At 45.2% G+C, this 24,484-nt stretch overlaps 1 protein-coding gene across 3 annotated transcripts in view; it reads left to right on the top strand.

The window, feature by feature from the left end:
• Nucleotides 1-24,484, top strand: part of MCC (MCC regulator of Wnt signaling pathway) — a 388,904-nt gene that overhangs the window by 121,746 nt on the left and 242,674 nt on the right. Inside the window, exon 1 of one of the 3 annotated variants that reach the window (XM_028102839.2) lies at nucleotides 13,705-13,789. The exons of the other annotated variants lie outside the window; for them this stretch is intronic. Within the exon in view, the coding sequence (XP_027958640.1) occupies nucleotides 13,733-13,789 (57 nt within the window). The 5' untranslated portion in view covers nucleotides 13,705-13,732. Of the gene's footprint in view, nucleotides 1-13,704; nucleotides 13,790-24,484 lie in introns of those variants that run through there. 3 annotated transcript variants of the gene reach the window in all.

The raw sequence follows: 24,484 nt of genomic DNA, 5'->3' as shown, positions 1-24,484 counted from the left end.
CCGCCGGCGCTAATAGTGCTCGGGTGCCCCTTTTTACTACGAACACCTCCCAGGTCTAACCATATTGTAATTGGGAAAATGGGCTTTTGTTTGCCTATCGTATCATTTTTAAAGGCCAACTAAAGGCACAAAGAAGCCCCATGATCTTTTGATTTTATTCTACTGTTTTGCCTAGAAAATGGCAGGTTCTTAAAGGGGCTTCTCCGAGAGCTTTGAGAGAATATGCAATATCTATTTTGAATTAAGGTATCTTCTTAGACACTAGGATTTCCACTAAAGGATGCACAAAGAACATCCCCAAACAACAGGAGTCTAAGAAAATAGCCGAGCGCTGATACTGACCTGTAACTTCTCGATTAGGAGATGCACGTCCACAGAGGAAGGTGCCCTGGGTCTCTCACTGTTATTTGCCTTCTATTTCTCCTGTGTCTCCAGCCCGACTCCCCACTCACCCACTGGGGTCAGACAGGACAGAAACTCGTAGGTCAGAAGCTGTGATGTCCTCAAGCCCATTTTTCTTCCTGTGTGTGTAACGTGGTCCTCTTCTCTCCGCTTTGATGTTCCTTCTCTACGTTTTTAAATCACATTTTTCACATGCCTCTGGGTTAGCAAGGACGTCTCTTTTTCGTGTTCATCTCCCTCCTAGACTGTGAGTATACTAAGAGCAGGAGTTCTGTCTTTGGGTCTCTCCAGTACCTATCAGATTGCTTGGCACCAGCTTATTCATTCGTTGAATCTCTGAATCATATATTCATTCCCAATTGGACCCTCTTAATAAATGTTCATTAAATAAGTGGATGGATGATACCTTTGTTTTAGAGCTAACCTATGAAATTCATGGGCAAATTTCAAGATGTGTGATTGAGAAACTCCCTATCCACTGCACAGCCAGGTAAGCTTGTGAGAAGAACAACTGTTATTACCATCTTGAAACTATTCAGTAGTTCTCCCTGTTCTTTGGATTGAGTCTGAAACCCTTCACATGTTCTGTAAGGTTTATGAGTCACTGTCTATGATTCCAGCTCATTTCTTTGTCTTGTCGCCTTTATCTCCATGTTCCAGCTACACCAGCCTTCTTATACTATCTCACTGCTTGTATTCCTTTGCACATGCTGTGCCAGGGACCTAAACAACACTTTTCCCCATTCTTCACCTAGTGCACTTCTGCACATCCTTTGGATCTTAGCTCACACATCCCTTCCTTGAAGAAGTGTTCTTTGACCTCCGCTCTCCACTCGCCTAGGCTAGATCTAGCTCTCCTGTACTCTCATGTTTCTATACTCCAGGCCTCAGAGCACACATTGCAACTTCTAATTTTATGTGTTTTTTTTTATGATTAAGTGATGTATCAGTACTCTGTTGCCACATAATGCTGTGTAATAAAACACCACAAAAATCTCAGTGGCACTCAGCAGTAAGGGTTTATGGCTCATGTATTTGGAATCAGCTGCAGGTTGGCAAGGCAACTGCTGTTCTTGGGTGTAGAGGCTGGGCTCACCCATATATCTGGGGATGAGCTGGCTGACTACTGATCGAAGACTGGGGCTACGGCTTCACATGTCTCTCATCCTCCAGAAAGCTGGCTCAGGCACACTCTTGTGTCAGTGGCAGATGTGCAAGAGGACATGTGAAAGGCTCTTGAGGTAGCACAGGTACACCATTACTTCTGGCTTATTCTAGTGGCCAAAGTAAGTCACATGGACAAGTCCCAAATCAGAGTGGGAGGGCACTGCAAAGTTACAAATGAAGACATGTTGACAAGGAGCTGTAAAGATTGGGGTCATCTTTCCTCCTACCACAACGTGAGTCTAGGATCAATGGAAGGCAATGCTGGTATCTCTTTTTATTCACCACTATTTCCCTAGTACTTAGCAAGATGCTTGACACATAGCTGTTGATAAATATTTCTTGAATGAAAGCAAGACTGAATATGAAAAGACATCAATCTGTCACTTTGTCTCAAAAATCTAGAGATGTGTTCACTTTTGGAGGAGGTGCCTGCCTTAAGAAAAGTAAAAGAAATTAGTTCAGAATTGTCATCTATTTCTCGTTCTTCAAATTTCCAAATTCCCCCAAATAACAGGTGTTTTCATCTTAGGGTTAGCTTTTATTTCTCATGAGATACATTTCTCTCTCTATCTTTGTTGCCAGTAAGGGTGTTTGAAAATAATATCAAATGAAGAGAGTTAAACATGAATTGTATGAAGAAAGGGGCAAAACAATATTTTGGATATGAGGGAAAAATAGAGTAGCTTTCATTAGTTTGGATAGTCGCATGTGCACACTTTCTCATGTGCTATAGACTTTCATGAAACAGGCTCTGAAGGGCCAAGAAGAGGCTGATGGTGCATTCAAATAGCCGTGTTCCTAATAACTGGGAAAATAAGTCAAATATTTTCATTAATTCGGGAACATGAAATCCTAAAAAGTTCCTAAGGGTATGAGACGCAAAAAGAAAGGAACAGAAAGGGGCATCTGGGTGGCTCAGTTGGTAGAGCTTCTGCCTTTGGCTCAGGTCATGATCTCGGGGTCCTGGGGTCAAGTCCCACATGGGGCTCGCTGCTCAGCAGGGACTCTGCTTCTTCCTCTGCACCCCCCCTCCCCCGCTCTCTCTCTCAAATAAAAAAATTAAAAAAAAAGAAAGGAACTTGAGCTGGAAAGGAAAGATGGATTGGCATTGTCAAGAATGTAGAACCTTAAAAGAGTTTCATATTTGGAGAGTGGTAAAGGAGTTGGGGAATACAGATTCAAATGATGCTAGGAAATTCTATAAGAGTATGAGGATAATTTAACTGAACCATGTAACTGGGTATCTTTAATAAAGAAATGTATTCTTTGATTCTGTCTTCATTTAAGAAACCACGTGTCTTTTCTCCAAGGGTGACATTCAAAATACTTGACAACAGGGAGTAGCCACAGTAATGGAGGAAGGTTCTAGAGTCCTTCATTGTGCCAGCTGTTAGTCCTCTGGTAGCTAAACTGTGAAAAGTTCTGGAAGTTTCTGGAGATAGGAATGGGGTAACCTGGGGAGCGACTGGTCAGGGAGTGGGCACTCTCTGAGTTGGGGCAGTGGTTATTTACCAACTGGACCAGAATTATTTCTACTTTCTAATACTGACACAGCCAATAGATGGTAATGGTTGTGCAACTCTGTGAATATACTGAAAACCATTGAATTGTACACGTTAAAAAGTGCATTTTGGGGTGCCTGGGTGGCTCAATTGGTTAAGCGTCTGACTCTTGGTTTCAGCTCAGGTCATGATCTCAGGATCCTGAGATCGAGCTCCATGTCTGGCTCCAAGCTCAGCAGGGAGTCTGCTTGAAGATTCTCTCCCTCTGCCCCTCCCCCCACTCACGTGCACTCTCTCTCTCAAATAAATAAGTAAATCTTTTTTTAAAAAGTGTATTTTATGTTGTGTGAATTATATCTCAATAAAGCTTATAAAAATATCTAAATAAAGATTTACTTACGCAATGACATGATCGAAAGCTGTAGTTTAGAGAAAAATAGCTGGGCCAGAGTATGCAGACTGATTTGGAGTTGAGTCATATTGCTAAGTTATAGTTATCAAAATATAAAGAGACAAGGCCTGGAAGACGCTGCTAGCAGTAAAAGTGGTGAGAAAGGCCTAAATGACTGGAAGAGGAGATGAGGGAGGAGGGGGCTGAAAATGACCTCAGTGTTTCTAGACTGGAAACTCTGATTCCATTTACAAAAATATGCAAACTGAAATTAAAGCTGGCTTTTGGGGGAACATGACAAGCTCAGTTTTAGACATGCTTTATGGTGATGGCAAGACTTGATGAGAGTATCTGGTAGTCACATGAGAAACCATTAACTGGAGCACCAGTAAGGGTCATGGCCAGAGAGGCCGATCACCCCACATTTGCTTGGAGGGGAGAGTCTGAGCTCATGAGGCAATCATGCTGAACAACTGAGGATGACTGGGAGAGATAGGCAGGACCCTGCTCCTCATGCGTTGGCTTGTCCATAGGGGAAATCTCTACCATGGCAGCCCATCAGCTGGCACCTGTGGACTCAGTCGGGGATGACTTTGCCCAGCGTGCCTGAGAACTTCCTTCTTCACCCATCAGCTTGGGATGATGCCAAGCAAACTACTTCTATGTCATTAGGCCTATGAGGCATATTAGATTAATTATTTCTCTACTCCTGGGCACCTCCTGTAACATATTCTAGCTAAAAGAGAGTCATGGAATGATGCTGTTTTAGCCTCTCAAAGAGCCCCACAAATAACAGTGGCAGGCATTTGGAATTCATTTAATTTAAGCATGTTCTCCAAATTTTACTACATCTATTTTTATGCATCTATTTAATATATTTTTTTCTTTTTCTTCTCCAGGAGACTGACCATATGCAAGCTCTCCTGGGAGGATTTAAAACCTTTTTTTTTTTTTAAACTCCCTTGGATTTCCAAATCCCTAATCGCCACTGATTATTTTTTCTTTCTCTAGAGAATTTGATATAGTTTAAAACTTTTGGAGAACAAATGAGTGAAGGTTTAGAAAGATACTTTGAATATTTAAGACAGGATGACACAGATATTTATTGCGCTCCAAAATATCTTATCAGACAGCGAAGAGGTTTTTGAAGCATCACATGAGTGATGTGTGTGAATCTCAGCTAGGAATTCCCCACTAATAAAGTCAGGGATGTTGATGCCAAATGATTTAGTTTGTTAGAATACCTAGGCTGGGAGGGAGGCAGCCCATGAATGCAATTAAGGAGACAGACAAACACCACAGGGGTGCTTTCTTTGCTTCAGTTACATTTGCCATTGGAGAAGGCTGGATTTTTTTGCTTGTTCTATGTGTGAGATTTAATCTGGAAACAGTTTTCAAGTATTTCTTTTCTTAGCAAATTTTAAACACAGACTAACCAAATTATCTACTGCATTCCATCTATTTCACAGCAGTAAGTCACTGGGTCTAGAAGCAATGTGGCTGATTTCATAAACAATAAGGTGAAGACCCAGCGTGATGGAACAGACTTTGGTTACTAGTGTAGGGAGGGCTCCACCATGGTAACAACTCAGAGTTTTGAATCCCAGCCAAGAAGGGATTCCAGGATAACTTGACTGAAGGGGCGTAGTGCAGGGAGAAACGCTCAGAAGTAGAAGTTAGGATTTTGGTTCAAGATCTCATCTGATAGTTCAGTAGAAGTGAGGCTTTGGGGCACTATCCTTCTCAAAAGTTATCTCCCTGTGCTCTCTCAGCGTTTTCCTTCCTAGTCAGTATTCAGTCCACACAAATCTAGCTTCTGTCCCTCTCCACCATTTAATGAAATTGCTTCTTTCAAGGTCACCGGTAATCTCCAAAACCAAAGGACATGCCAGTCTGTTTCACTGAAAACCCCATCTATTTCCTTGTCTCCTTTTTAAAAAAGATTTATTTATGAAAGGGGGAGAGCAAGAGAGAGAGTGGGTGCGGGGAGAGGGGCAGAGGGAGAGGAGAGAGAGAGATTCCCAAGCGGACTCCCCACTGAGTGTGGAGCACAAAGCAGGACTCCATCTTACGACCCATGAGATCATGACCTGAGCCGAAACCAAGAGTCGGATGCCCAACTGACTGAGCCATCCAGGCACTCCTGTACTTTTTTTTAAGTAGGCTCCTCACCCAACTTGGGGCCTGAACTCACAACCCCGAGATCAAGAGTCATATGTGCCACTAAGCCCCCCAGGTGCCCTTCCTCTACTATTTTGACACAAATCCCAGACATTGTGTCATTTTGCCCCTAAATATTTCAATCTATAGCTATAAAAGACAAAGACTCTTTTTAAGTATAACCCTAAGACCATTAACACATCTAAAAACTAATAATTTTTAATATCATCAAATATCTGAAAAGTATATTTCTGAATGTCTCATAAATATACACTTTTTTGCAGTCAGGTTGTTTAACTCAAGATCCCAATAAGGACCACACATTACAATTGATTGATATGTCTATAAGATTCTCCTTCCATTAATATTTCACCCACTCACTTGCTTTTCTCCCCCCTTGTAATTTATTTGAAGAACCCACATTGTTTGCTATGTAGAGTTATAGTCTGGATTTTGCTGATTGCACCCCTGTGGTTAATTTAATGTGTTCCTAAGCTAAGATGGCCTCATGGGTGGTATTGTATTCTTCCACACATGGTGGTGTGTCTTTTTGTGATGTCAGTAGACGTTGTGCTTTATATCTTAATCTATTAATTCATCAGAGGTTATAAAATAGGAATATTCCACATCTATCAATTCTTCATTTATTCGCAGGAGTACTTCTATAAAGGAGGAACTTTTGTCTATTTTTTAGGTTACCTATGAGTAAAATTTGTATAGGAATAGATTTACCTTTATTTTTTTATTTTTATTTTTTTAAAGATTTTATTTATTTATTTGAGAGAGAGAGAATGAGAGATAGAGAGCACAAGAGGGAAGAGGGTCAGAGGGAGAAGCAGACTCCCTGCTGAGCAGGGAGCCCGATATGGGACTCGATCCCGGGACTCCAGGATCATGACCTGAGCTGAAGGCAGTCGCTTAACCAACTGAGCCACCCAGGCGCCCCAATAGATTTACCTTTTAAAAATGTAAATTGGATCATGTCTCTGCCCTGCTTGAAGTCTTGCCGTAACCTCTCCATGTACACAGGATGAAATCTGTGAACCTCACATACCCTGCGTTGTCTGGCTCCCCCATCATCCTTTTCATCAGGTTCCATCATACTTGTCTACCTTTTTATGGAAATTTAAAGTTAAATTAAATAAAAAACTTGAAGTGTATTGAAATTTATTGGAAGGGTGAAGTCCTTTCTCGCCCCTGAATTTTTGCACTTGCTGCTCCCGCTGCTTGGTCTTCTTCCCCCACTTTCTACCTAGTTGGCTCCTTTTTGACCTTCCTGCAGAAATGTCCTCTCCTCATTGAGGCTGTCTCTGACTGCTTCACTTAATGGCCTGCTCTCCCTCATCATGGTGCCTGTTTAATTCCTTGGTAACACCCATCACAAGCTGTAACTATCTTCTTTATTTATCATTTGCCACCAAGCACACTAGCTCTGTGAAAGCAAGGACTTTTTCTGTCCCATACACTGCTGAATCCCAAGGCATAGCACCGTTTCTGGTACACAGTGGATGCTTTTCTTTCTTTGAATAAACACCACAAACTTGCTGACCCTGCATATCCTCATCTCTATAAATGGGATGCTGGGATGAACGAGGTGATTATAGGATTTCTTCCAGTTTTTTAATGTTGTTCTCTGAAGACACAGAGACCAAGACAAAGATCATTCAGTGCAATGCTTTCTGAATTCTTTATGCTGTGGTGCCTGGAGCAAATGATGTCTGTGATGGGGCAGGCCACCGAGGCTGTCTGGAGGCTCCCAGCCTGGGACTCCGGCCTGGCCCAGCACCTGAGAGAAGAGCTGGCTTGGTGATTGAGCAGAGGGCCACAGGAGTTGGGTTAGGGAGAGCATTTTTGGACTCATGGGGGTGGGACAGTGGGGTAGGCTTACAGATTTAGGGCAGGAAATTCTTTTGAGTGTATACTTTGAGGGCTCCCTGACTTTTATGACCCTTAAGGAATTAGGGGTTTGGGACTTCCTGCATCCCCACAGGTTCAGAATCTCCCTCTCCCCTGAAAAGTCACTTACTTCTTCAGGAAATCCCACCAATTGAGCATTATTTAAAAGCATTCTCTTTCTACAATGCAAATGCTTTGGGCTTGGTTGAGAAGATTATGAGTATTTTTCACCTTTGTGTGAATTAGCTTAACTAGACTGCTTTCTTCTTAAAATCTGAGGTATCAACATTGTGTTTAGGTTAAGAGACTCAAGGGGCAAGGGGACAGTTTGGAGTTTGGGTCCTTGTGTGGCCCGGAGGAGGACAAGCCTGACTTAGCACAGCGCGGGGGGGCGGGGGGGGGCGGGGGGGGGTTTGAACACCCTAGTGGGGAGAGACGGAGGGCATAGGTCAGCCAGTCCCAAAGTTTCAGTCCGTTTCCTGAATGGTGGAGGTTCAAGACTTTTACCCAAGATTGCTTTGATTAATCTGATGTTTATTACCAGAAGAGGGTATAGACAAGACCCAGAATATTATCCTGACTGTGTAGAAATTCACTGAGGTCAACAGCCATACATAGAGGGGCCAGACTGCCCCCGCCAGCAGAAAGGCAGTGCTGGGGTGGCTAGAGCGTGCAACCCGCACCCAGACACGTCCGCTCATGCACACGGCCACCTCTGCTTTCCCGGAAACTTTCCCAGGCCTGCTGCTGCCTCTTTGCCCAGAGATCAGATGGGAAGAGATTAGCCTCCAGGGCAGACAAGGCCCAGGAAGGAAGGGAACTCAGGGTATCGCCCAGTTGGAAAGCAGGTTTTCCTCCTCCTCCCAGACCTGCTCTCTGATCCTGATAAACACCTCTGCCACCTCCTGCTCGCGCCTCTTGAGAGGAGCTACTCTCTGTTGAAGCAGAGCTTGGAGAAGCTCTTTGAGAGGGATCGTGTTGAGGCAGCCACAATATGGAAGGATTTGCAGGCATTCACAGTTGTATACTTGGTAAACTACGGTGAGTGCTAATCTTGAGGCCTTTTTCTTAGGACGCTGGAAATGCACTTGGGGCTTTATTTCCCTCTGGTGTGTTGACATGACATGCTGAGGTGTTCTTTGCACTCCCCAGGTACTTAGGATGTTGACCCAGCTGTAGTCTTGGGTACAGCACTGTCTTAGCTTTCTTGAGAGTAGAGATTCCCAGTCTGATTTCTGACTAGACTAAGAGGTTAAGAAAAATCACAAAATATTTAAATTCTAGACTTTCATGGAGTCTTAGATTAGAAGAAAACAAATTTGGACTCCCCTTCATTGCATGAAACTGTTCTCTACATACTACTGGGTTTCGGTGTGTCCCAGCAGCCTTTCACCCATGCTGGGACAATTTTAGAGGTTGGGATCACAGCTGCTCTATTCTTGCATTGACAGACAACTCTATGGTCTTCCCTTCCTTAAGGTAAAATTTAATTATAAGCTATTATTAGTCTTCATTACCCCTCCACAATCACAAAGAGGAACTTGGATGACTCTTGAAATAAGTGCTGTTAGTTGGTATGTATGCCTGAAGTCTTCTCCCTACTAGTCTGTAAATTCTCCAGCTCTTGCAACTTTTCCTGCTGAAGAAGAATGGCGAAGAAACATCAGAACCCTCTGCCTCCCCAAGCCTATCCAAAGCGAATCTCATGGTTTGGGTCCTTGGCCCCTTCCCTCCCTCCTTTTTCAGGAACTTGGCTCCATCCCCCTTCTCTCTCTCTCTCTCTCTCTCTCTCTCGGGTTTCCTTTAGCCGCAGACTACAAATCTGCCCCTCCTGCCCCCTAGTCAGTGCTGCTTACCTGCTCTAAGAAACTCTCCCATCTCCCAATTTCCTGACACCATCAAATTTATGGCAAGAGTTGTGCATGGTTACTGCCCCCAGTTCTTCCCCGTTCCCTGTGGTAATCTGCATTCTGTCTCCTTAGCTTTGTAGACATTTCTCTTTGAAGGACATTCATGTCTTTAAATGCTCTTTTACCAGTTTTCAGGCTTCTGCCCCCTCTCTCGCTTATAATACAGATGCTGCCTCTTCTGTCTTGACAACATCTCCCTTCGACTCCCATACTCAGAGTTCCTCTGGTTATCTTTCTATTTCTCTAACCGGCTTTCCCCACCATTTCCTCTTTTATTCTTTCCCTGGATGAAAAGACCCTCTTATTTAAGATAATGTCCTCGGATCTCTTTTCTCTGTCCTCTCTTCCCTGGCAACCTTAACTGATTTCATGGTTTTATTGATTGTTCTAATAGGGGTCACCTCAAGTCTTCATCTCCATCTGAGCCTTGATGTAGCTGTGTAGCTCCATGTCAAGCTTCCTGCTGAATGCCTCCCCTTGAATACCCAGTTGCCACCTCAGACTTAGGATATCTCAAACATAGTTTCCTCTGTAACCTATTCCTTTTTTGGAATTCCTATTTTTGTTGAGGACATCGCCTGGTAACCCCATTCAGCCACATTCTAGATCTACAAGTCATATTTAAGTTCTCCTTTTTCTACCACTTTCTGTCTACTCTCTTCCATAGAATCTCTTACATCTGTCCCCTCCCCTCCATTTGCACTGCCCCAACTTAATTCAGGCCTTTGTAGCCTTTTGCTAGACTACTGGGATAGTCCAATCAGCATGTTCAGTTCCCACCTTCAACTTACTACCTTCACTGTTGCCTGACTGTCGTGGAGTGCAGCTTCTGCAGTGGTTAAGTATTAAAGTCACTGTTTGGGGCAACTGGGTGGCTCAGGTGGTTAGGCGTCTGCCTTCGGCTCAGGCCATGGTGTCTGGGTCCTGGGATTCAGCCCCGCATCAGGCTCCCTGCTCAGTGGGGAGTCTGCTTCTCCCTCTCCCTCTGACCTTCCTCCCCAGTTATGCTCTCTCTCTCAAATAAATAAATAAAAAATCTTAAAAAAAATAAAGTCACTGTTTAAGAAAAAAATTCCATATAGTCAACATTACTCTTGAAAATGCCTTATATTGTCCATAAAGTAGAATCTGCATTCATACTGCTTCTTAAGAAGTTCAACACTGCCAGTTTTTCCTCCAGTCTTGGAACAGATCACTTTCTTTTGGTTGAACACCAGATGAAGTCATCTGCTTGCTTTTAGGGGCCATCTAGTATGAAAAATATGTTTCTTTAAACACCAGCATCACACTCACCATAGTCTATTCGAATTCATGTGAGTCACTCATGAGTGTGGTACAGAACCATTGAAATGTCTCAAAGCACAGCTCTGATCCTATTATTTCTGTGCTCAGAAACCTTTAGTGGCTCCCCATTGCCTATCAGAAGTCCCATTTCTTTAGCTTGTCACTCAAAACTGTCTACGATCTGGTTTGGACTCACTTACCTAATCCAGGTTCCACTCCAAAATGGAACACCTGCCATTCTCAACACATGCCTGGCAGATCCCGGCTTCCATCTGTACTTTCCCTCACAGTGGTCCCCCTGCTTGGGGTACTTCGTCTCACTCGCCGTCTGTGCTGTACTCAGCCATTCCTCAGAGATCAACTCACGGGCTGCCTGTCCGAAGATTCCTTCACAGTTCTCCTCCAATTCAGCCCAGCCCAAATCCCATTTCCTCCTCTGAACTGCAATAGATCTTTATTTGTATTGCTTTCATGGTAAGTTTCATTTACTATCTAGAACTGTCATCTTCTTTATGTTTTATGAGACTATAAACACCTTAGGGGCAGGGTTAGTGCTTGAGTCTCCTTTATATTTTTATATTCACCACCATCTGCATCTTAAAGCACCCACTCAGTTCTCAATAGGTGTTTTGTAAATGATTTTTAAAGATTTAATTTTTTAATTTTTATTTTTAAAGATTGACTTATTTGAGAGAGAGCGAGAGCATGAGAGTGCCACACATGGGTGAGGGGGGGGTCAGCCCTGGGTGGGGGGAGCAGAGGGAGAGAGAGAATCTCCAGCAGATTCCCTGTTGAGTGTGGAACCTGACTTGGAGCTCCATCCCATGACCCCAAGACCACAAATTGAGCCAAAATCAAGTCAGACGCTCAACTGACTGAGCCACCCAGGTTCCCCTAAAGATTTTATTTTTAAGTAATCTCTACACCCAACGTGGGGTTCGAACTCACAACCCCGAGATCAAGAGTTGCATGCTTCACCAACTGAGTCAGCCAGGTGCCCCAGTTCTCAGTAGGTTTTAATGAGTAAATAAGAAAAATAGATGTGGCTTCCTAACCCCTCCCCATGCAGCAGAGTTTCTCCCAAATGTGCTCTAGTCTGGCAGTCCCCCAGAACTTTGGACCCAGGGCTCCCCAAAGCAGCAAACTCTTCTTTGTCCCAGTAGTGCCTCCATCAGGCAATGAATGAACTCAGCAGGAAGGCAGCCGGGCAAGAAGATAAATGCAAATGGTCAAGCTCTTTGCTCCTTCTTAAAGAGCAAAATAGGGGAGCACCTGGGTGGCTCAGTCGTTGGGTGTCTGCCTTCGGCTCAGGTCATGATCCCAGGGTCCTGGGATCGAGCCCCGTATTGGGCTCCCTGCTCAGCCGGAAGCCTGCTTCTCCCTCTCCCACTACCCCTGCTTGTGTTCCCTCTCTTGCTGTCTCTCTCTCTGTCAAATAAATAAATAAAATCTTAAAAAAAAAAAGCAAAATAAACATCCTATTTGATTAAAAAAAAAGACCTTGAAAATTAACAATACAATGGCTTTTTCATAGAAGGTTCAAGGAAATGCCAAGTCCATCACTGGGGATGGAGACATTTTGTTCCCATTGTGTAGATAAAGAGACTGATGAGGCCTCCTAAGCAACGCTGCAGACCTGTTCTAAGGATCAGAATATTTTTCGGTGTATTTCAAGTTCAGTGGGACTTTAAGCTTTATGGAGAGAAAATCCCTCCTCTCCCACCTCCCTAGACAGGGATGCTTTTACCCTGAGGAAACTCAAAGCTGAGGGGAGCTCTGATTCCAGGAGTCCACTGGGTAGAACAGTCCGTTGAATCTTTTCTGATTCATACTACAAACCCCAGAAATATAAAGCCAGCTCTGCTCAGATGAGCAGTAAGATTTTTAAGGAAGGTATGGGGGTTGAGGAGGATAGGAAATGTAATACTTAAAAGGATGGTCTGGGGTTGGGTAGGATGGGAGATTGAAGCCTATTTTATATCTTTCAAGGGATGGGGCATCTTCATCTTTATTATGGACGGGCAGAAAATGTAATCTGCCCCAGCGACAGAGAAGGAGTTTGACAGTGAATTTACACCCTCGCTGTTGACTTTAAACCGTTCAGGGAAAATGACCGCCCCACACTCTTGTAAAATCTTAATGTACCATGGGAAGTGCACAGCGCTGCCTGATGTACATTGTTCAGATTGGTCTTGACCTTATTAAATCATGGAAAGTGGCTTCTAGGAGGAATTAAAAAAAATTTTTTTTCTGCACCATTACTCAGGTGGCTTTTCCTGTTTCTTCTCTTCCTTCTGGACTTGGTCCTGTAATTACTATCGCAGAGAGCTGGAAGGATGCCTGCTCTCCCTGCACGGTCCCCTCTGCTTGGCCTCCTCCCTTCTCCCCCCACCCTTTCTCTTTCTGGCCCCGCCTCCTCCGCGCACCGCGCAGCTAGACAGCTGTGTTCAATCAGAAACCACTTACAACTCCAGACGATTCAAAAGGGAAACTTCGGCGTGAAGTGCCGCCCCGCTCCGGCTCTCTCTAGCTCGCTCTCTCCTTCCCTGGAGCCCGAGGCGCGGGTCTCCCTCGCCCCGCCGCCCTGGTTTCTTCGGGAGCTCGCCGAAGCCTTCTGGGGTGCCGGATCCTGCTGGGAGGTGGCCTGCAGACGGGTAGTGGGGAGCGGCGAGGCCCCGTAAGAGCGGCGAGGCGTCGCCCAGGGTGGCAGTGCCCCGGGACCGGGCGGTGGGCGCGCGCGGGCGGGTCCCCGCGCCGGCTCGGCCGCTGCAGCAGCTGCGAGCGCGCCACGCCACCGAGCCTCCTGCAGCAATGGCTCGTCCGTGAAACGCGAGCCGGCTCTGTGCCTTCCAGGAGAGCTTGCATCCTTCCTTGGGGCTTCCCCACGGTCTTGGGTGAAAATGGCTGTCTAGACTAAAATGTGCCAGAAGGGACCAAGCGGTGGATCTCGAACCTGGTAAGCCCAAGTCAGAAGCTCCGAGACCCGGAGAAGGAGGAGCTCGGCTCTGAAAAGTGCAGTCATGAATTCTGGAGTTGCCATGAAATACGGAAACGACTCCTCGGCGGAGCTGAGCGAGGTAAGGAACAGCTGAGGTCGGGAGCTCTGGCTTCTTAGGCATTTGATTTTCGACAACTCTACCAGTCTCCCCCAGCCCTACACCCAACCCCCCTCGTGCTCCCAGGCTGGAGGCAGCGCAATTAAAGATTAATAGATTTTTTTTTTTTTAGATCTTGTTTTAACTTGTAGTGTTACTCAGGAAATGACCTGAACTGGCTTTTGATATTTAAGTCTGAGATGAGGGGTTTCAAAAAGAAACGAGCTCTCACCACGGCGCCAAGGCGTTCTGCTCTCCGCGAATCTGGGTACCCCGTCCCTTCCCGCCCCGGTTCCCCCAGTTTATGTTCAACATTCCTTTTCGTAGCAGTCGGGGATCCCAAGCTGAGCCGCAGCCGATGGTAACTAATTTGGTGGGGCTGGGGAGCTCAGTGGATTATGAAGTCTGCCACTTGGCTCCCACGTGCGATGCGTTTGGTTAAGTTCGGGCACGGTGGTCTCTCGTCGGCGGAGATGAATGACCCGCGCTGGGGAGGGAAGTGGGGAGGAAGCACATCAAAGCCGCTTAGAACTTTATTTCCTGCCCGGGACTGGACTCCTGAGTCTTTGAGGCAAGCGCATTTGCAATTCCTGGCTCTCACAGTAACATATCCACTTGAGTGTTGGAGACTAGCTTTGAAATTAAAGCTACATCAAACGGTATGCAAATATGTGAGCGGTAAGATGCCCCTTTCCACCGTTTTTGATGACTAGGGATGCCTCGGGCACATCCCCCCTCCCCTGCCCCCCCCCCCCCCCCCCGCTTTGAATACCTGAAAAGTGGCGATGGGAAACCTACGAAACTGGATGTTCGAAAGACAGGAGGCTTGGTGGCTGTGGGTTTTCCTCCTGGCACCATCACTGAGCTATTTTGGGGGCAAAAGTAGAATAAATAGTCTGTGCTTCTTGAGTATGGCTGAAGAGAGGAAAGGGGAAGAAAAGGAGACCAGCGTAAAAACAGCCGGAAGGCAGATAGAGGTGATGTCAGATTACCAACCGTGGAGGGAAAATGAAAGGCTGGAGCCCTCGCTTTGGGGGGGAGAGGGTTGGAGATGGGGAAGAGAGGGGGGTGTGGACGGGGGAAACCCGAGTAGGTCTGTGGCTGGTATCCAGCAGGGAATGCAGTCGGCCCTGCCTGGTGCCCTGTGTCTGCTGCTGCGCTGTCCCTGCCCCGGGTTTGGAGTAGCCTTGTGAGTGTTGGTGAATGAGGTAGAGGCATTTCCTAATCCCAGTGGCTTCCCCTGGATGTAGAAGCTGGGGAGATGCTAAGAGGGGGAGGGCGTAACTTGAAAACAGGTTAGGGGAAGAGGCAGGAAGACCTAAGTGATTTTATTTTGCTGATTTTACAAGCAGGGAGAGGTTCCATATCGAAAATAGGACCTAGGATCCCGCTCCATGGCTCACCCTATTGAAGGAGAAGCCTGTGACTTACCTTGTAAGGTCACTTAAAAATCCAACACTTAAAGGTGTTTATCTTGCAGAGAGTCTTCCTCTGGTCCTTCATGTCGTTTATTTCTATGTGGCAGCTGTAACCCACCATCACCTGAAGTGTGTTGTTTCGGTTGCCTTTGTTTTAAAAATGAAGCCCAGGTTTGGGATGAAGGGGGCTAGAATGCTGACTAGGGAGAGGAGGTCTGGCCTGACTTGCATGGTATTGGCGCAGTCAGTGAGTGCATTAGATGAACCCAGAGTATCCATGAAATTCAGGTGGGAGTGTCTGCCTGGTTGTATCCACTCTTTGTGTACTCCTTAGAAAACTTGTGGCCGAAGGAAAGAGTGGAGGGTGCCCCATGGCTCCATAGTTGGAGCCATACTATTTGAGCATTATGGGACATAGTTTTGTCCCTGGGGAAGTAAGTTTCTGGCCAGTCATATCCTTTACCAAATTTTCTTTCCTTGTTCTCAGTGTCTGCTCATCATTTCTTACCTTCTTTCTGGCCTTCTTTCTAGATTTGGTGATTTAGTCCACCCTCTGTCCCCCCCAATCCCAGTTTCCCTGCAGGTCGGGTAGTTGCAGTAGACTGTAGGGTAATTATTTTTAGTTTTTGGATGTATTTTCAATTGGGATACATGTAAGAGAATTTGTAAGGCAAGGGGGTGTGTGTGGTTCATACTTGTGGACCCTAAATCTCAGGTCAATTGATCATGGGCAACAGTTGTAGGACTGACCTTTTCTATAATATCCACAGATCTGAATACAGTTCGTTTGCATTTCTCACAACAGGTCTTTGCTGTACAGGAGAGTTTCTTGTCACAGTAATTTTTCTCTTAAACACTGGTTTTGCTTTAACGTCTTGGGGGGGCAAAGTTGACATTCTTTTTTGATGATTGGTTGCTCCTCCTCACCTGAAAGCAGAGCTAATAAAACTCTTCAGGGGCCCCTTGAGTGCCATATCTCTCATTGCCCAAGAGCCTCAACACAGTCTGGAGGTCACCGTGGGGTCAGATTCAGCCTGTTGTTCACTAGGCGTTTCAGGGGCAGGAAAAACTGTGAAAGGGCCCGGTGTCATCCTGGGTGTCAGAAACAAGGGGCCTCTCTCCTTGGCTTGGACTTGTGAGCTGACCCCTTCTAGAGGGTCCCTCCAGCCACAGGAATCATTGACTGTTTGGCAGTAATGTTCGCACTGACTCCATAACATCCTCAACAACGGGGAGTGACTTGAATCCGTTTCTGGTTGTAATCTGCTGGTCCCGCTGGTGAGGGCAGCCAGCCTTGGTCAGCTGCTGGGGTGCTGACCTCTGCTTACAATGCTCCAGGAATGCTTGCATGAGAGAGAGAGACAGAGAGAGAGGAGATTTGGGTGTGAGGGATGCATGATTAGGAAATCTAGAGCTAGAGCTGGGCTAGGGTGTGAGCTGTTTTGCATGTGTGAGAACTTTAAGATAGAAAAACAGGAAATTCGTGAATGTGTCCCTTTTGTGTCTTTAGTTGGAACAATAGCTGTTTAAGATCCTGTGAGATGATTCTAGGAGATGGTAATATTGCCTCTACCTATGGGCATTCAAAACCTTTTTGTTGATCCATGACCACAAATGGATTATATCAAGTTTGAACACTTTAACCAGAGCAAACTAATCCTTAGCATTAACCACGGTAATGCAAAAGGAAAATCTGAGAAACATGAATTGGCTAGTCTCTTTTCTTGGCTATTAGCTATCCTTATCAGAGAATCAAAGGATGTTTTTCTTTTTCTAATGTTAGGTTAAGGAAGGACTCCAACACCAGCCAAACCAAGTCTTCAGAAAATCAAGTACAGGGTGCCTGGGTGGCTTAGTCCATTAAGCGTCTGCCTTCTGCTTCAGGTCACAATCCCAGGGTCCTGGGATCGAGCCCTCCATCAGGCTCCCTGCTCCGTGGAGAGACTCCTTCTCCCTCTCCCCCGCACCCCTACCCTAGCTCATGCTCTCTCTCAAATCTTTTAATAAAAAAAAAAGTTCACTTTAAGCAGCACTACATTAAATTCTCCCAAACCTTGTCGAGGGAAGGCTCTATATTCCACTTCCTCATTGCCATGAGTTTTTGGTTAGCACTCCATTCTCTTTTTCTTGCTAATGTGGGACCAGTATGTAGTTTTAACCTTGCTTCACTATCACAATCACATCTCTTAGTTCTTGGAATCATTCAGATTTGGGGAGAAAGAGCTCTTAAGGCACAGCATTATCAAGGTAGGACCTGAATTCACTAATCTTTATGGAAGAGCTGTCTACTGGATCTGCTTGTCTGGTGGACAGCTACCTATGTATGCAGCAAAATAAAAATTTCTCTTTTAAGACTTCTTTCCTGGTGATCATTAAAACCTCTGGGCATAAAAAAAAATATTCTTAAGGATGATTTGTCTGAAGCAATCAACTTAGATTTTTTTGCCTTTTAAACATTAAACAACGAACAGGTAACATTGTCCTGTTGCTATTTACTCTGAAACCTTAGTTGCCCCTGGAAATCCTACTTCCCTTACTCTTTCCTTATCTCTTTTTTTCAAAGCCGCTTTCATGAGGTGATTCCACTTCAGAACGTAGGCTATAGAGGCAATTCTCTGAGTGCTTTCACCAGTAACTTGTTGGGTAGCTCTGGAAACCCCACATTTTCACTGACACTCCAAACAGATTTGTGTAGAAGGTTCTCTGCATGGATGGTCCTGTGTGGCCATCTCACAGATCTATGCAGGGCTCATCATCAAGTGACAAAATAGCAGAGTTGGAAGGGCCTGTGAGATCACCTAGTATTCCCACACCCCTTCATGCCTCTTTATACTCCTTTGTTTTTGTAGAATCAACTTCATTCTAATGAGTTGTTTGAAGTCTGTTTCAGCACCAGAGGGGCAGTGTGAAGACCTGTCACAGAGTCTGGCACATCATAGGTGTTCTACAGATGTTTGGATGAATGAACACCTTGCCTCTTCTCTCCCTTTCCCTTTTTACACACATAGGATTTGAGGAACTGCTTTAAGTGCTTTGTCTGAAGCCTTTTTTTGTTTTGTTTTGTTTTGTTTTGTTGGGACCCTCTGTGGCTGTGTAACAAGCTGCCCCCAAATTTAGAGGCTTGAAGAAATCTTAGTTGTGCACGATTTTGCAGTTTGGGGCAGAGCTCATGGGGGAAGACTTGTGTCTTATGACTGGAGCGAGAAGATCCACTTCTAATGGCTTCATCACATGGCTGGCAAAGCGGTGCTGACGTGTGGACTGGGAGATCATCTGTCTTCTCTTCTGCCTGGGCCTGTCTCTGGGCCTGCTTGGGTCTCCTCACAACATGGCAGCTGGGTTCCAAGAGGGGGACAGGGGCCAGCTGGCAGTTCTTTTAAATGAAGGATTGAAACAGGCACAGAGTCACGTGTATGCCCCTGTGGGTCAGAAACCACTCTATGCTTAGCCCAGATTGAAGGTGGTGAAGAAATAGATCCCCCCTCTCCAAGGGAACTTGAACTTGATTTGGATTGGAATCTATGCAATACCCAGATAAACATTTTTGATGAAAATGAAATGGATATGATTAAAGGGCTCTGGTGCCTGCCATCACCTTTAAGCGGCTGAGGAATTCTAGGCAGGGGTTTTCCAGAGCCCTAAAAGCAGATCTGTCAATAAGGAATAGGAGACTCATCCGGGAGAGCCCTGCCTTCCGTCCTTGGTAACCGCTGGGGAGATGGGTCCCACTGCCCGTGTGTTCAGAGGCACCTGAGGGATTAGTGCTACCACTTTTGAGGTGTCCGATGAGAAGACTTCCTTTGTCACAAGAATCAGCATTCTCCCAGCCCTGCAGGTGGGGCTCTAGGCTCCCACCGCAGTGGCCTAAATCCCTCCGGGGCTGCAGAGGGCTGAGGTTGGTGAAGAAAGCCAGGGAACCCAGTGCAGTTGGCGGCTGGGGCTGCATGGCAAGGCAGCTGCTGGTGGTCAGGGCCCTAGGAAGCCCGAGCGGGACGTGGCAGTGAGGCCATGAATTCCACCCAGCTGGCCAGGGGGAAGGAGCTCAAGTGTGGCTGGAGCCAGGTGGTAGTCAAAGTACCAAGAAAAAGGAGAACTACATTACGAGAGGAAGAGGTTAGTCACAGACCAGCCGGGTGGTCGGGACTGAGGTGGCCGCAGACGTGAAAGCCGAGAAAGAACCTTGATTCTGGGGACATGCTTTGTCTAATGGGGAAGTTGTAAAACGAATCCTGAGACTTCTTCATATTAAGGAAGCGCTTACGGGACTGTGGCTACCAGATTTGAGGTGCCAGAGCTTTGAGTAGGGGCACCCATCTAGGAGAGGCAATGTGATGGCAGGATTCAGGAAGTGAACTCAAGGGTGCCTGAAGCTGATGTGCCCAATGCAAGCCACGGGCAGCGCATCCTCCAAAATGAGTAGGGAACTGGAAGATAAAAACTGCACTTGTGGCAAAATTAAGATGTTGATGAACAAAGACTTCAGATTTAGGTTTTGATCCAAGGAATCAAATTTCAGAAAACCAAGATTGCATTTTAAGTAATCTCTCGGTTCTGGGAAAGAGGTTTGTATTGGCAGGATTGCAGAATCGGACAAGCCAAAAAAAAAAAAAAAACTTTGAAAGCTGATAATAGGATGTGCATTTTTACGTCAGCGAGGGGATGTCAGGGCAGAGATAAATTATATGCAATTATTTTCTCACCCCTCCTGCCCCCCACTACACCCGAATTCCTAACATTGGTATCTTTCACTCTTGAAAGAAACAAGGAGAGAATAACCTGGATCACACAGATAAACAGAAGTTCAATTTATAGAGTAAATATTTACTGCGACCATAGAGCTATTCTCTTTCTAGCAAATGTCCTCTTTTTCTTGCTGAACAGAAATAGTCAAAATTAGTCTATAGGGGAAAGATGACACCTTTTGAGAGGTTTGCATGACCATAAGGAGTGACTGAAGTTGTAAAGCGCTTTATAAATGCAAATCTTTTAAGGTATTTCTTAAGCTCAGCAAAGACGTTAAACCAAATTAAATCTAAGAAAAACAAAAATCCTGAATTAGCAGCCGTTGATTCTACTTGCCATATAAGAAGCTCTAGGTTAGGGTTTGTTAACTTTGTAAATAAGCAATAAAGACCTGTTGGGCTGGGAAAATTATGTGCCAAAAGCTACTTGACGCTTTGGCAGGTGGGATATTTTGAGGCAGATCCCTTGTCATGATTGGACATATGGGGCGAGATGGAAATTCATCTAAAGCCAAAGGCTGTAGCGTTTGATTACCTGAGAACAGGAAGTATCATGAAACCTCAGTGTGTGTGCATGCATGTCAGTTAATGATTCCAGCTGGATTTGTAAAAAAATATTGAAGCAGTTGTCAAGGGACGAATGCCAACATGGAAGGAGATTGCCTGGCAATTAGAAAAGCAGGGGAGTCCTCTGGTTGGTTGCTTGGTGAGAGTGGGAGTAATTACTTGTCCCTGTTTCCTATGGGCTGTGTGGACTTGTCCACAGAACACGTGGCACGCTTGCAACGACTTCTTGCTTTGTCTGGGCCCCTTCCGGCCTCCCACGTTGGTTGTTCCTTCCCTCACCTGTGTTCAGAACACTTATTATAATCATCCACAGCCTCCATGGGAGACCAAGAGCTCTTTGCAGGCAGGGACAGAGGAAAACCCATCCGTATCACCAGCAGTTCCTTGTTTGGACTGAACTGCACTCAACATTATAGTGTGATAGATGTGTTGGATTGACCACTTCCATTATTTTGGTTGAGGGGCACATTTGAGGGAATGTAATTTGGTCATTATTACCGTAATTTACTGTCTATTCCCCATTTGTTTATTCACTCAGCAAATACTGTGTTTCTTCCACATGGTAGGTGCTGTTCTTAGGTGTGGGGATACAGAAACAAAACTGATAGAGTCCTTGTTCTAATGGATCCTCCATTCTAAAGGGAGGCAGGCCATACACATGACAGATGTATGTCCAACTGGTGATGCGTGCTGAAAGGAGAAAGTACACAGGGAATGAAGGAGGGAGGATGCTATTAGAGTGATCAGGGAAGACCTGTCTATGGGAATCTTTGGATTGAGACCAGAATGAAATGAGGGATAGAGCCATGCAAAGCTGGGAGATGATCATTTCAGGCAGAAGGAAGAGGAAAGGCAGAGGTCAGATACGCATGATGTGTTTAAGCAAGGAGGTGATGTGGGAGTGAATAAGCAAGGGGAGAGTGGAAGGAGATGATGTTGAGACAAATAGTTCTGGCTAAATTACCTATATCTCCTAGGCTATGGAAAAGAATCTGGATTTCTCTGGAGTGTTTTGATATTCCTGAACTGATTTTTTTACATAGATATATGTACACATATATACATACACATTATATATATATGTATATATACACATATGTATATATACACACATAATTTTTTAAAAAGATTTTATTTGGTAGAGAAAGCAAGAGAGAGCATGAGCACAAGTGGGGTGGGGCAGAGGGAGAGGGAAAAGCAGACTCCCTGCTGAGCAGGGAGCCTGATGTGGGGCTCCATCCAGGACCCTCAGATCACAACCTGAGCCCAAGGCAGATGCTTAATTAACCAACTGAGTCACTGGGCACCCCTATATAATAAATTTAAATAAAGTAATTAAATTTTGGGGCACCTGGGTGGCTCAGTCAAGCCTCCAACTCTTGATTTTGGCTCAGGTCATGATCTCAGGGTTGTGAGATTGAGCCCTGAGTCGGGTTCCAAGCTGGGCATGGAGCCTGCTTTGGATTCTTTCTTTTCCACCCCCTCTCTCCTTACTCATGCGTGAGTGCGCGGACACATGCATTCTCTCTCAAATAATAAAATCTTAAAAAAAAAAAGGAATCGTTTAAAGAACTGAGTGCCACAGACATTGGCCATGAATGATTTGAAAACTGCCTTCCTTTGATGGATGGTTCAGTGTTGAGGGATGCTGATGATGTAGAATATAGGTGGGTTCTGAATTAGGAAAACTGAGCTCTTGGACCAATTTCCTGGTCACTTGGACCAATTTCCTAAAACTATTTAGAATCATTGACTTTATTGTTGTGAAACTTAGTTTATGGATTTATAACAAATGTAGCTCTAAGGAGTCTGGAATGCTAACACTTGTTTTCCTATTGAAAAGTTATTTGGTAGTCAGATTATAACCAGAAAATTGTATGGTGAGCATGGAATTGGACAAAGGAGTTACTTCCATTTGGTGGTACTGTTAAGCCATTCTTTGATATGAGGCTTCTCTTATCCAAACCATTTGCATAACTGATGAGGAAACTGAGGTCTGAATAAGGCTGGCTAGGGGCAGAGGGGAAGTGCAGCCTGTGTCAGAGTTTTCTTCCTTTGTGAGACTGATTTTTCCACTGTGTATATATATATATTGTATTTTGTTTATCCATTCATTCATCAGTGCACCCTTGGGTGGCTTCTACCTTTTGGCTGTTGGGGATAATGCTGCTATGAACACGCGTGTGCAATCATCTGAGCCCATGTTTTCACTTTTTTTAGGTATACACCCAGAAGTGGAATTGCTAGACCATGTGGTAATTCTGCGTTTAAATTTTTGAGGACTTTCCTTCACAGTTTCCATAGTGGCTGTTAGACTTTACATCACTCCACCAGCAGGGCTCAGAGTTCCAGTTCCTCCTCATCCTTGCCAACACTTGGTCTTTTCGGTGTTGCTTTGCTTTTACGTCCTAGCCATCCTCGTGGGTGTGAGATGGTATCTCATCCTGGGTTCTGTTTGCATTTTCTTAACGATTTCTAAATGTTGAGGGTCTTCTCCTGTGCTTATCGGCCATCGCAGTCTTTGGAGACATGCCTACTAGAGCCCTTGCCCATTTTTTAATTGAGCTGTTTGGGATTTTGTTGTTGTTGCGCTGTAGGAGTTCTTCCTCTAGTTGGGATCTCCCTTCCCTATCCCCTTTCTCCTTTGTACGGAGAGCCTCGTTCTCTCTGTGGCTGGGGCTTTGCAGGCGCTTCTTGATATTTCCAGATGGAATGACAGCATAAAACGAGGCAGGAGAATAAAGCGCTTCTGCCCGGGCCAGGAGACTCCTTCCTCCACAGTGTCCCGGAAGAAGTGACTTCCGGGCGCATTGTGGGGCCAGCTTGCACTTCATGGGCTGATGACGCGCAGCTTTTCCTATGGACAAGCTAGACACGCTCCAGCGACGTTAGGCTTGCACCAGAGCTACGAGTTTTCTGTTCATGGCATTTGAAGAGTTACTTTGCTCCATGACATGCTGGGATTTCACGGTATTGAAAGAGGAGTTTTAGGAGAGGGTTTTAGCAAGAGGGGCCTGTGGAGAGTAGCCAAGAAGTCTGAGGCTGGCCTGTTAGATTAGATAACTGTTACTTTATTTCTTGGTGCTGTGAATCTAATCCTGGTTAAACCAAAATCTAATTTATTTTCATGCTTGATCGGGAGCCCTTTTGCTTAAATGTTTGGATGAGAGTATATAGGAGTGCTAGTGCTGTGGGAATGAGCTAGTCCAGGGACTGCTGTGCCCGGACTGATGATTAAGAGACTGTTAATAGTGAGTAGGGGGGAAATAGGTGAGTTGGACCCCAAGACAGGAGGAGTTTTTACTTCCAGCTTAGAAGGGTTGATTTAAACTCAAATGTGGGACCCCCTCTTTTTAGGATGCCTTGATGTATGTGGGGGGTAGAAAGCAATATGCCTTCTGCTATGACTGATAGTGACTTCCAAGACTGGTTTCTCATCTGGGGCTTCTGAGCTGCTTATGAAAATGCTGTCTGGACACACAAGTGATTACTGCCAAAGAAAGTGTCTGATGCTGAGAAAGCTGCCTTTAGACCCTTTAATTCTTAAAGTGTGAAAGATGGGGCTTCTCTCTTACTTACATGAAAGTGTCTCCAGCCAGCAAGGATGACATACAGGGGTTGGGGGAATATGTCGAATGAAGAGGAAAGGCTCTGGTGTTTTGGCCACCTTCTCTACTAACTTCTTTACTGGGTCAGTTTACTTGATCGATCACCTCAGCCTGTCTGTGTGTAAAACTATAGTGTGGTAAAGTTGTGCGCTCTGAAATCCTGCCACTTCCTAGCTAGGTGGTCTGGGGACAGTTGCTTTTTTGGGCTACACATTCCCTGTTATAAAATGGTGATGTTACAAGAGTATCATCCAGCTTAGATGAATGTTGTGAGGGCCAGTGAAATAATCCGTGCAGTACTTATCATAGTGTCCGGTAGATACTATTCGGTAGTTCTTGCTG

This window comes from Eumetopias jubatus, unplaced genomic scaffold (genome assembly GCF_037043125.1).
Source record: "Eumetopias jubatus isolate StellerSeaLion01/CBP00866 unplaced genomic scaffold, mEumJub1_p1.0 scaffold_5, whole genome shotgun sequence".
NCBI lineage: Eukaryota > Metazoa > Chordata > Mammalia > Carnivora > Otariidae > Eumetopias > Eumetopias jubatus.
Note: the sequence above shows the minus strand (reverse complement) of the source record. Positions and strands in the feature narration are given on the sequence as shown.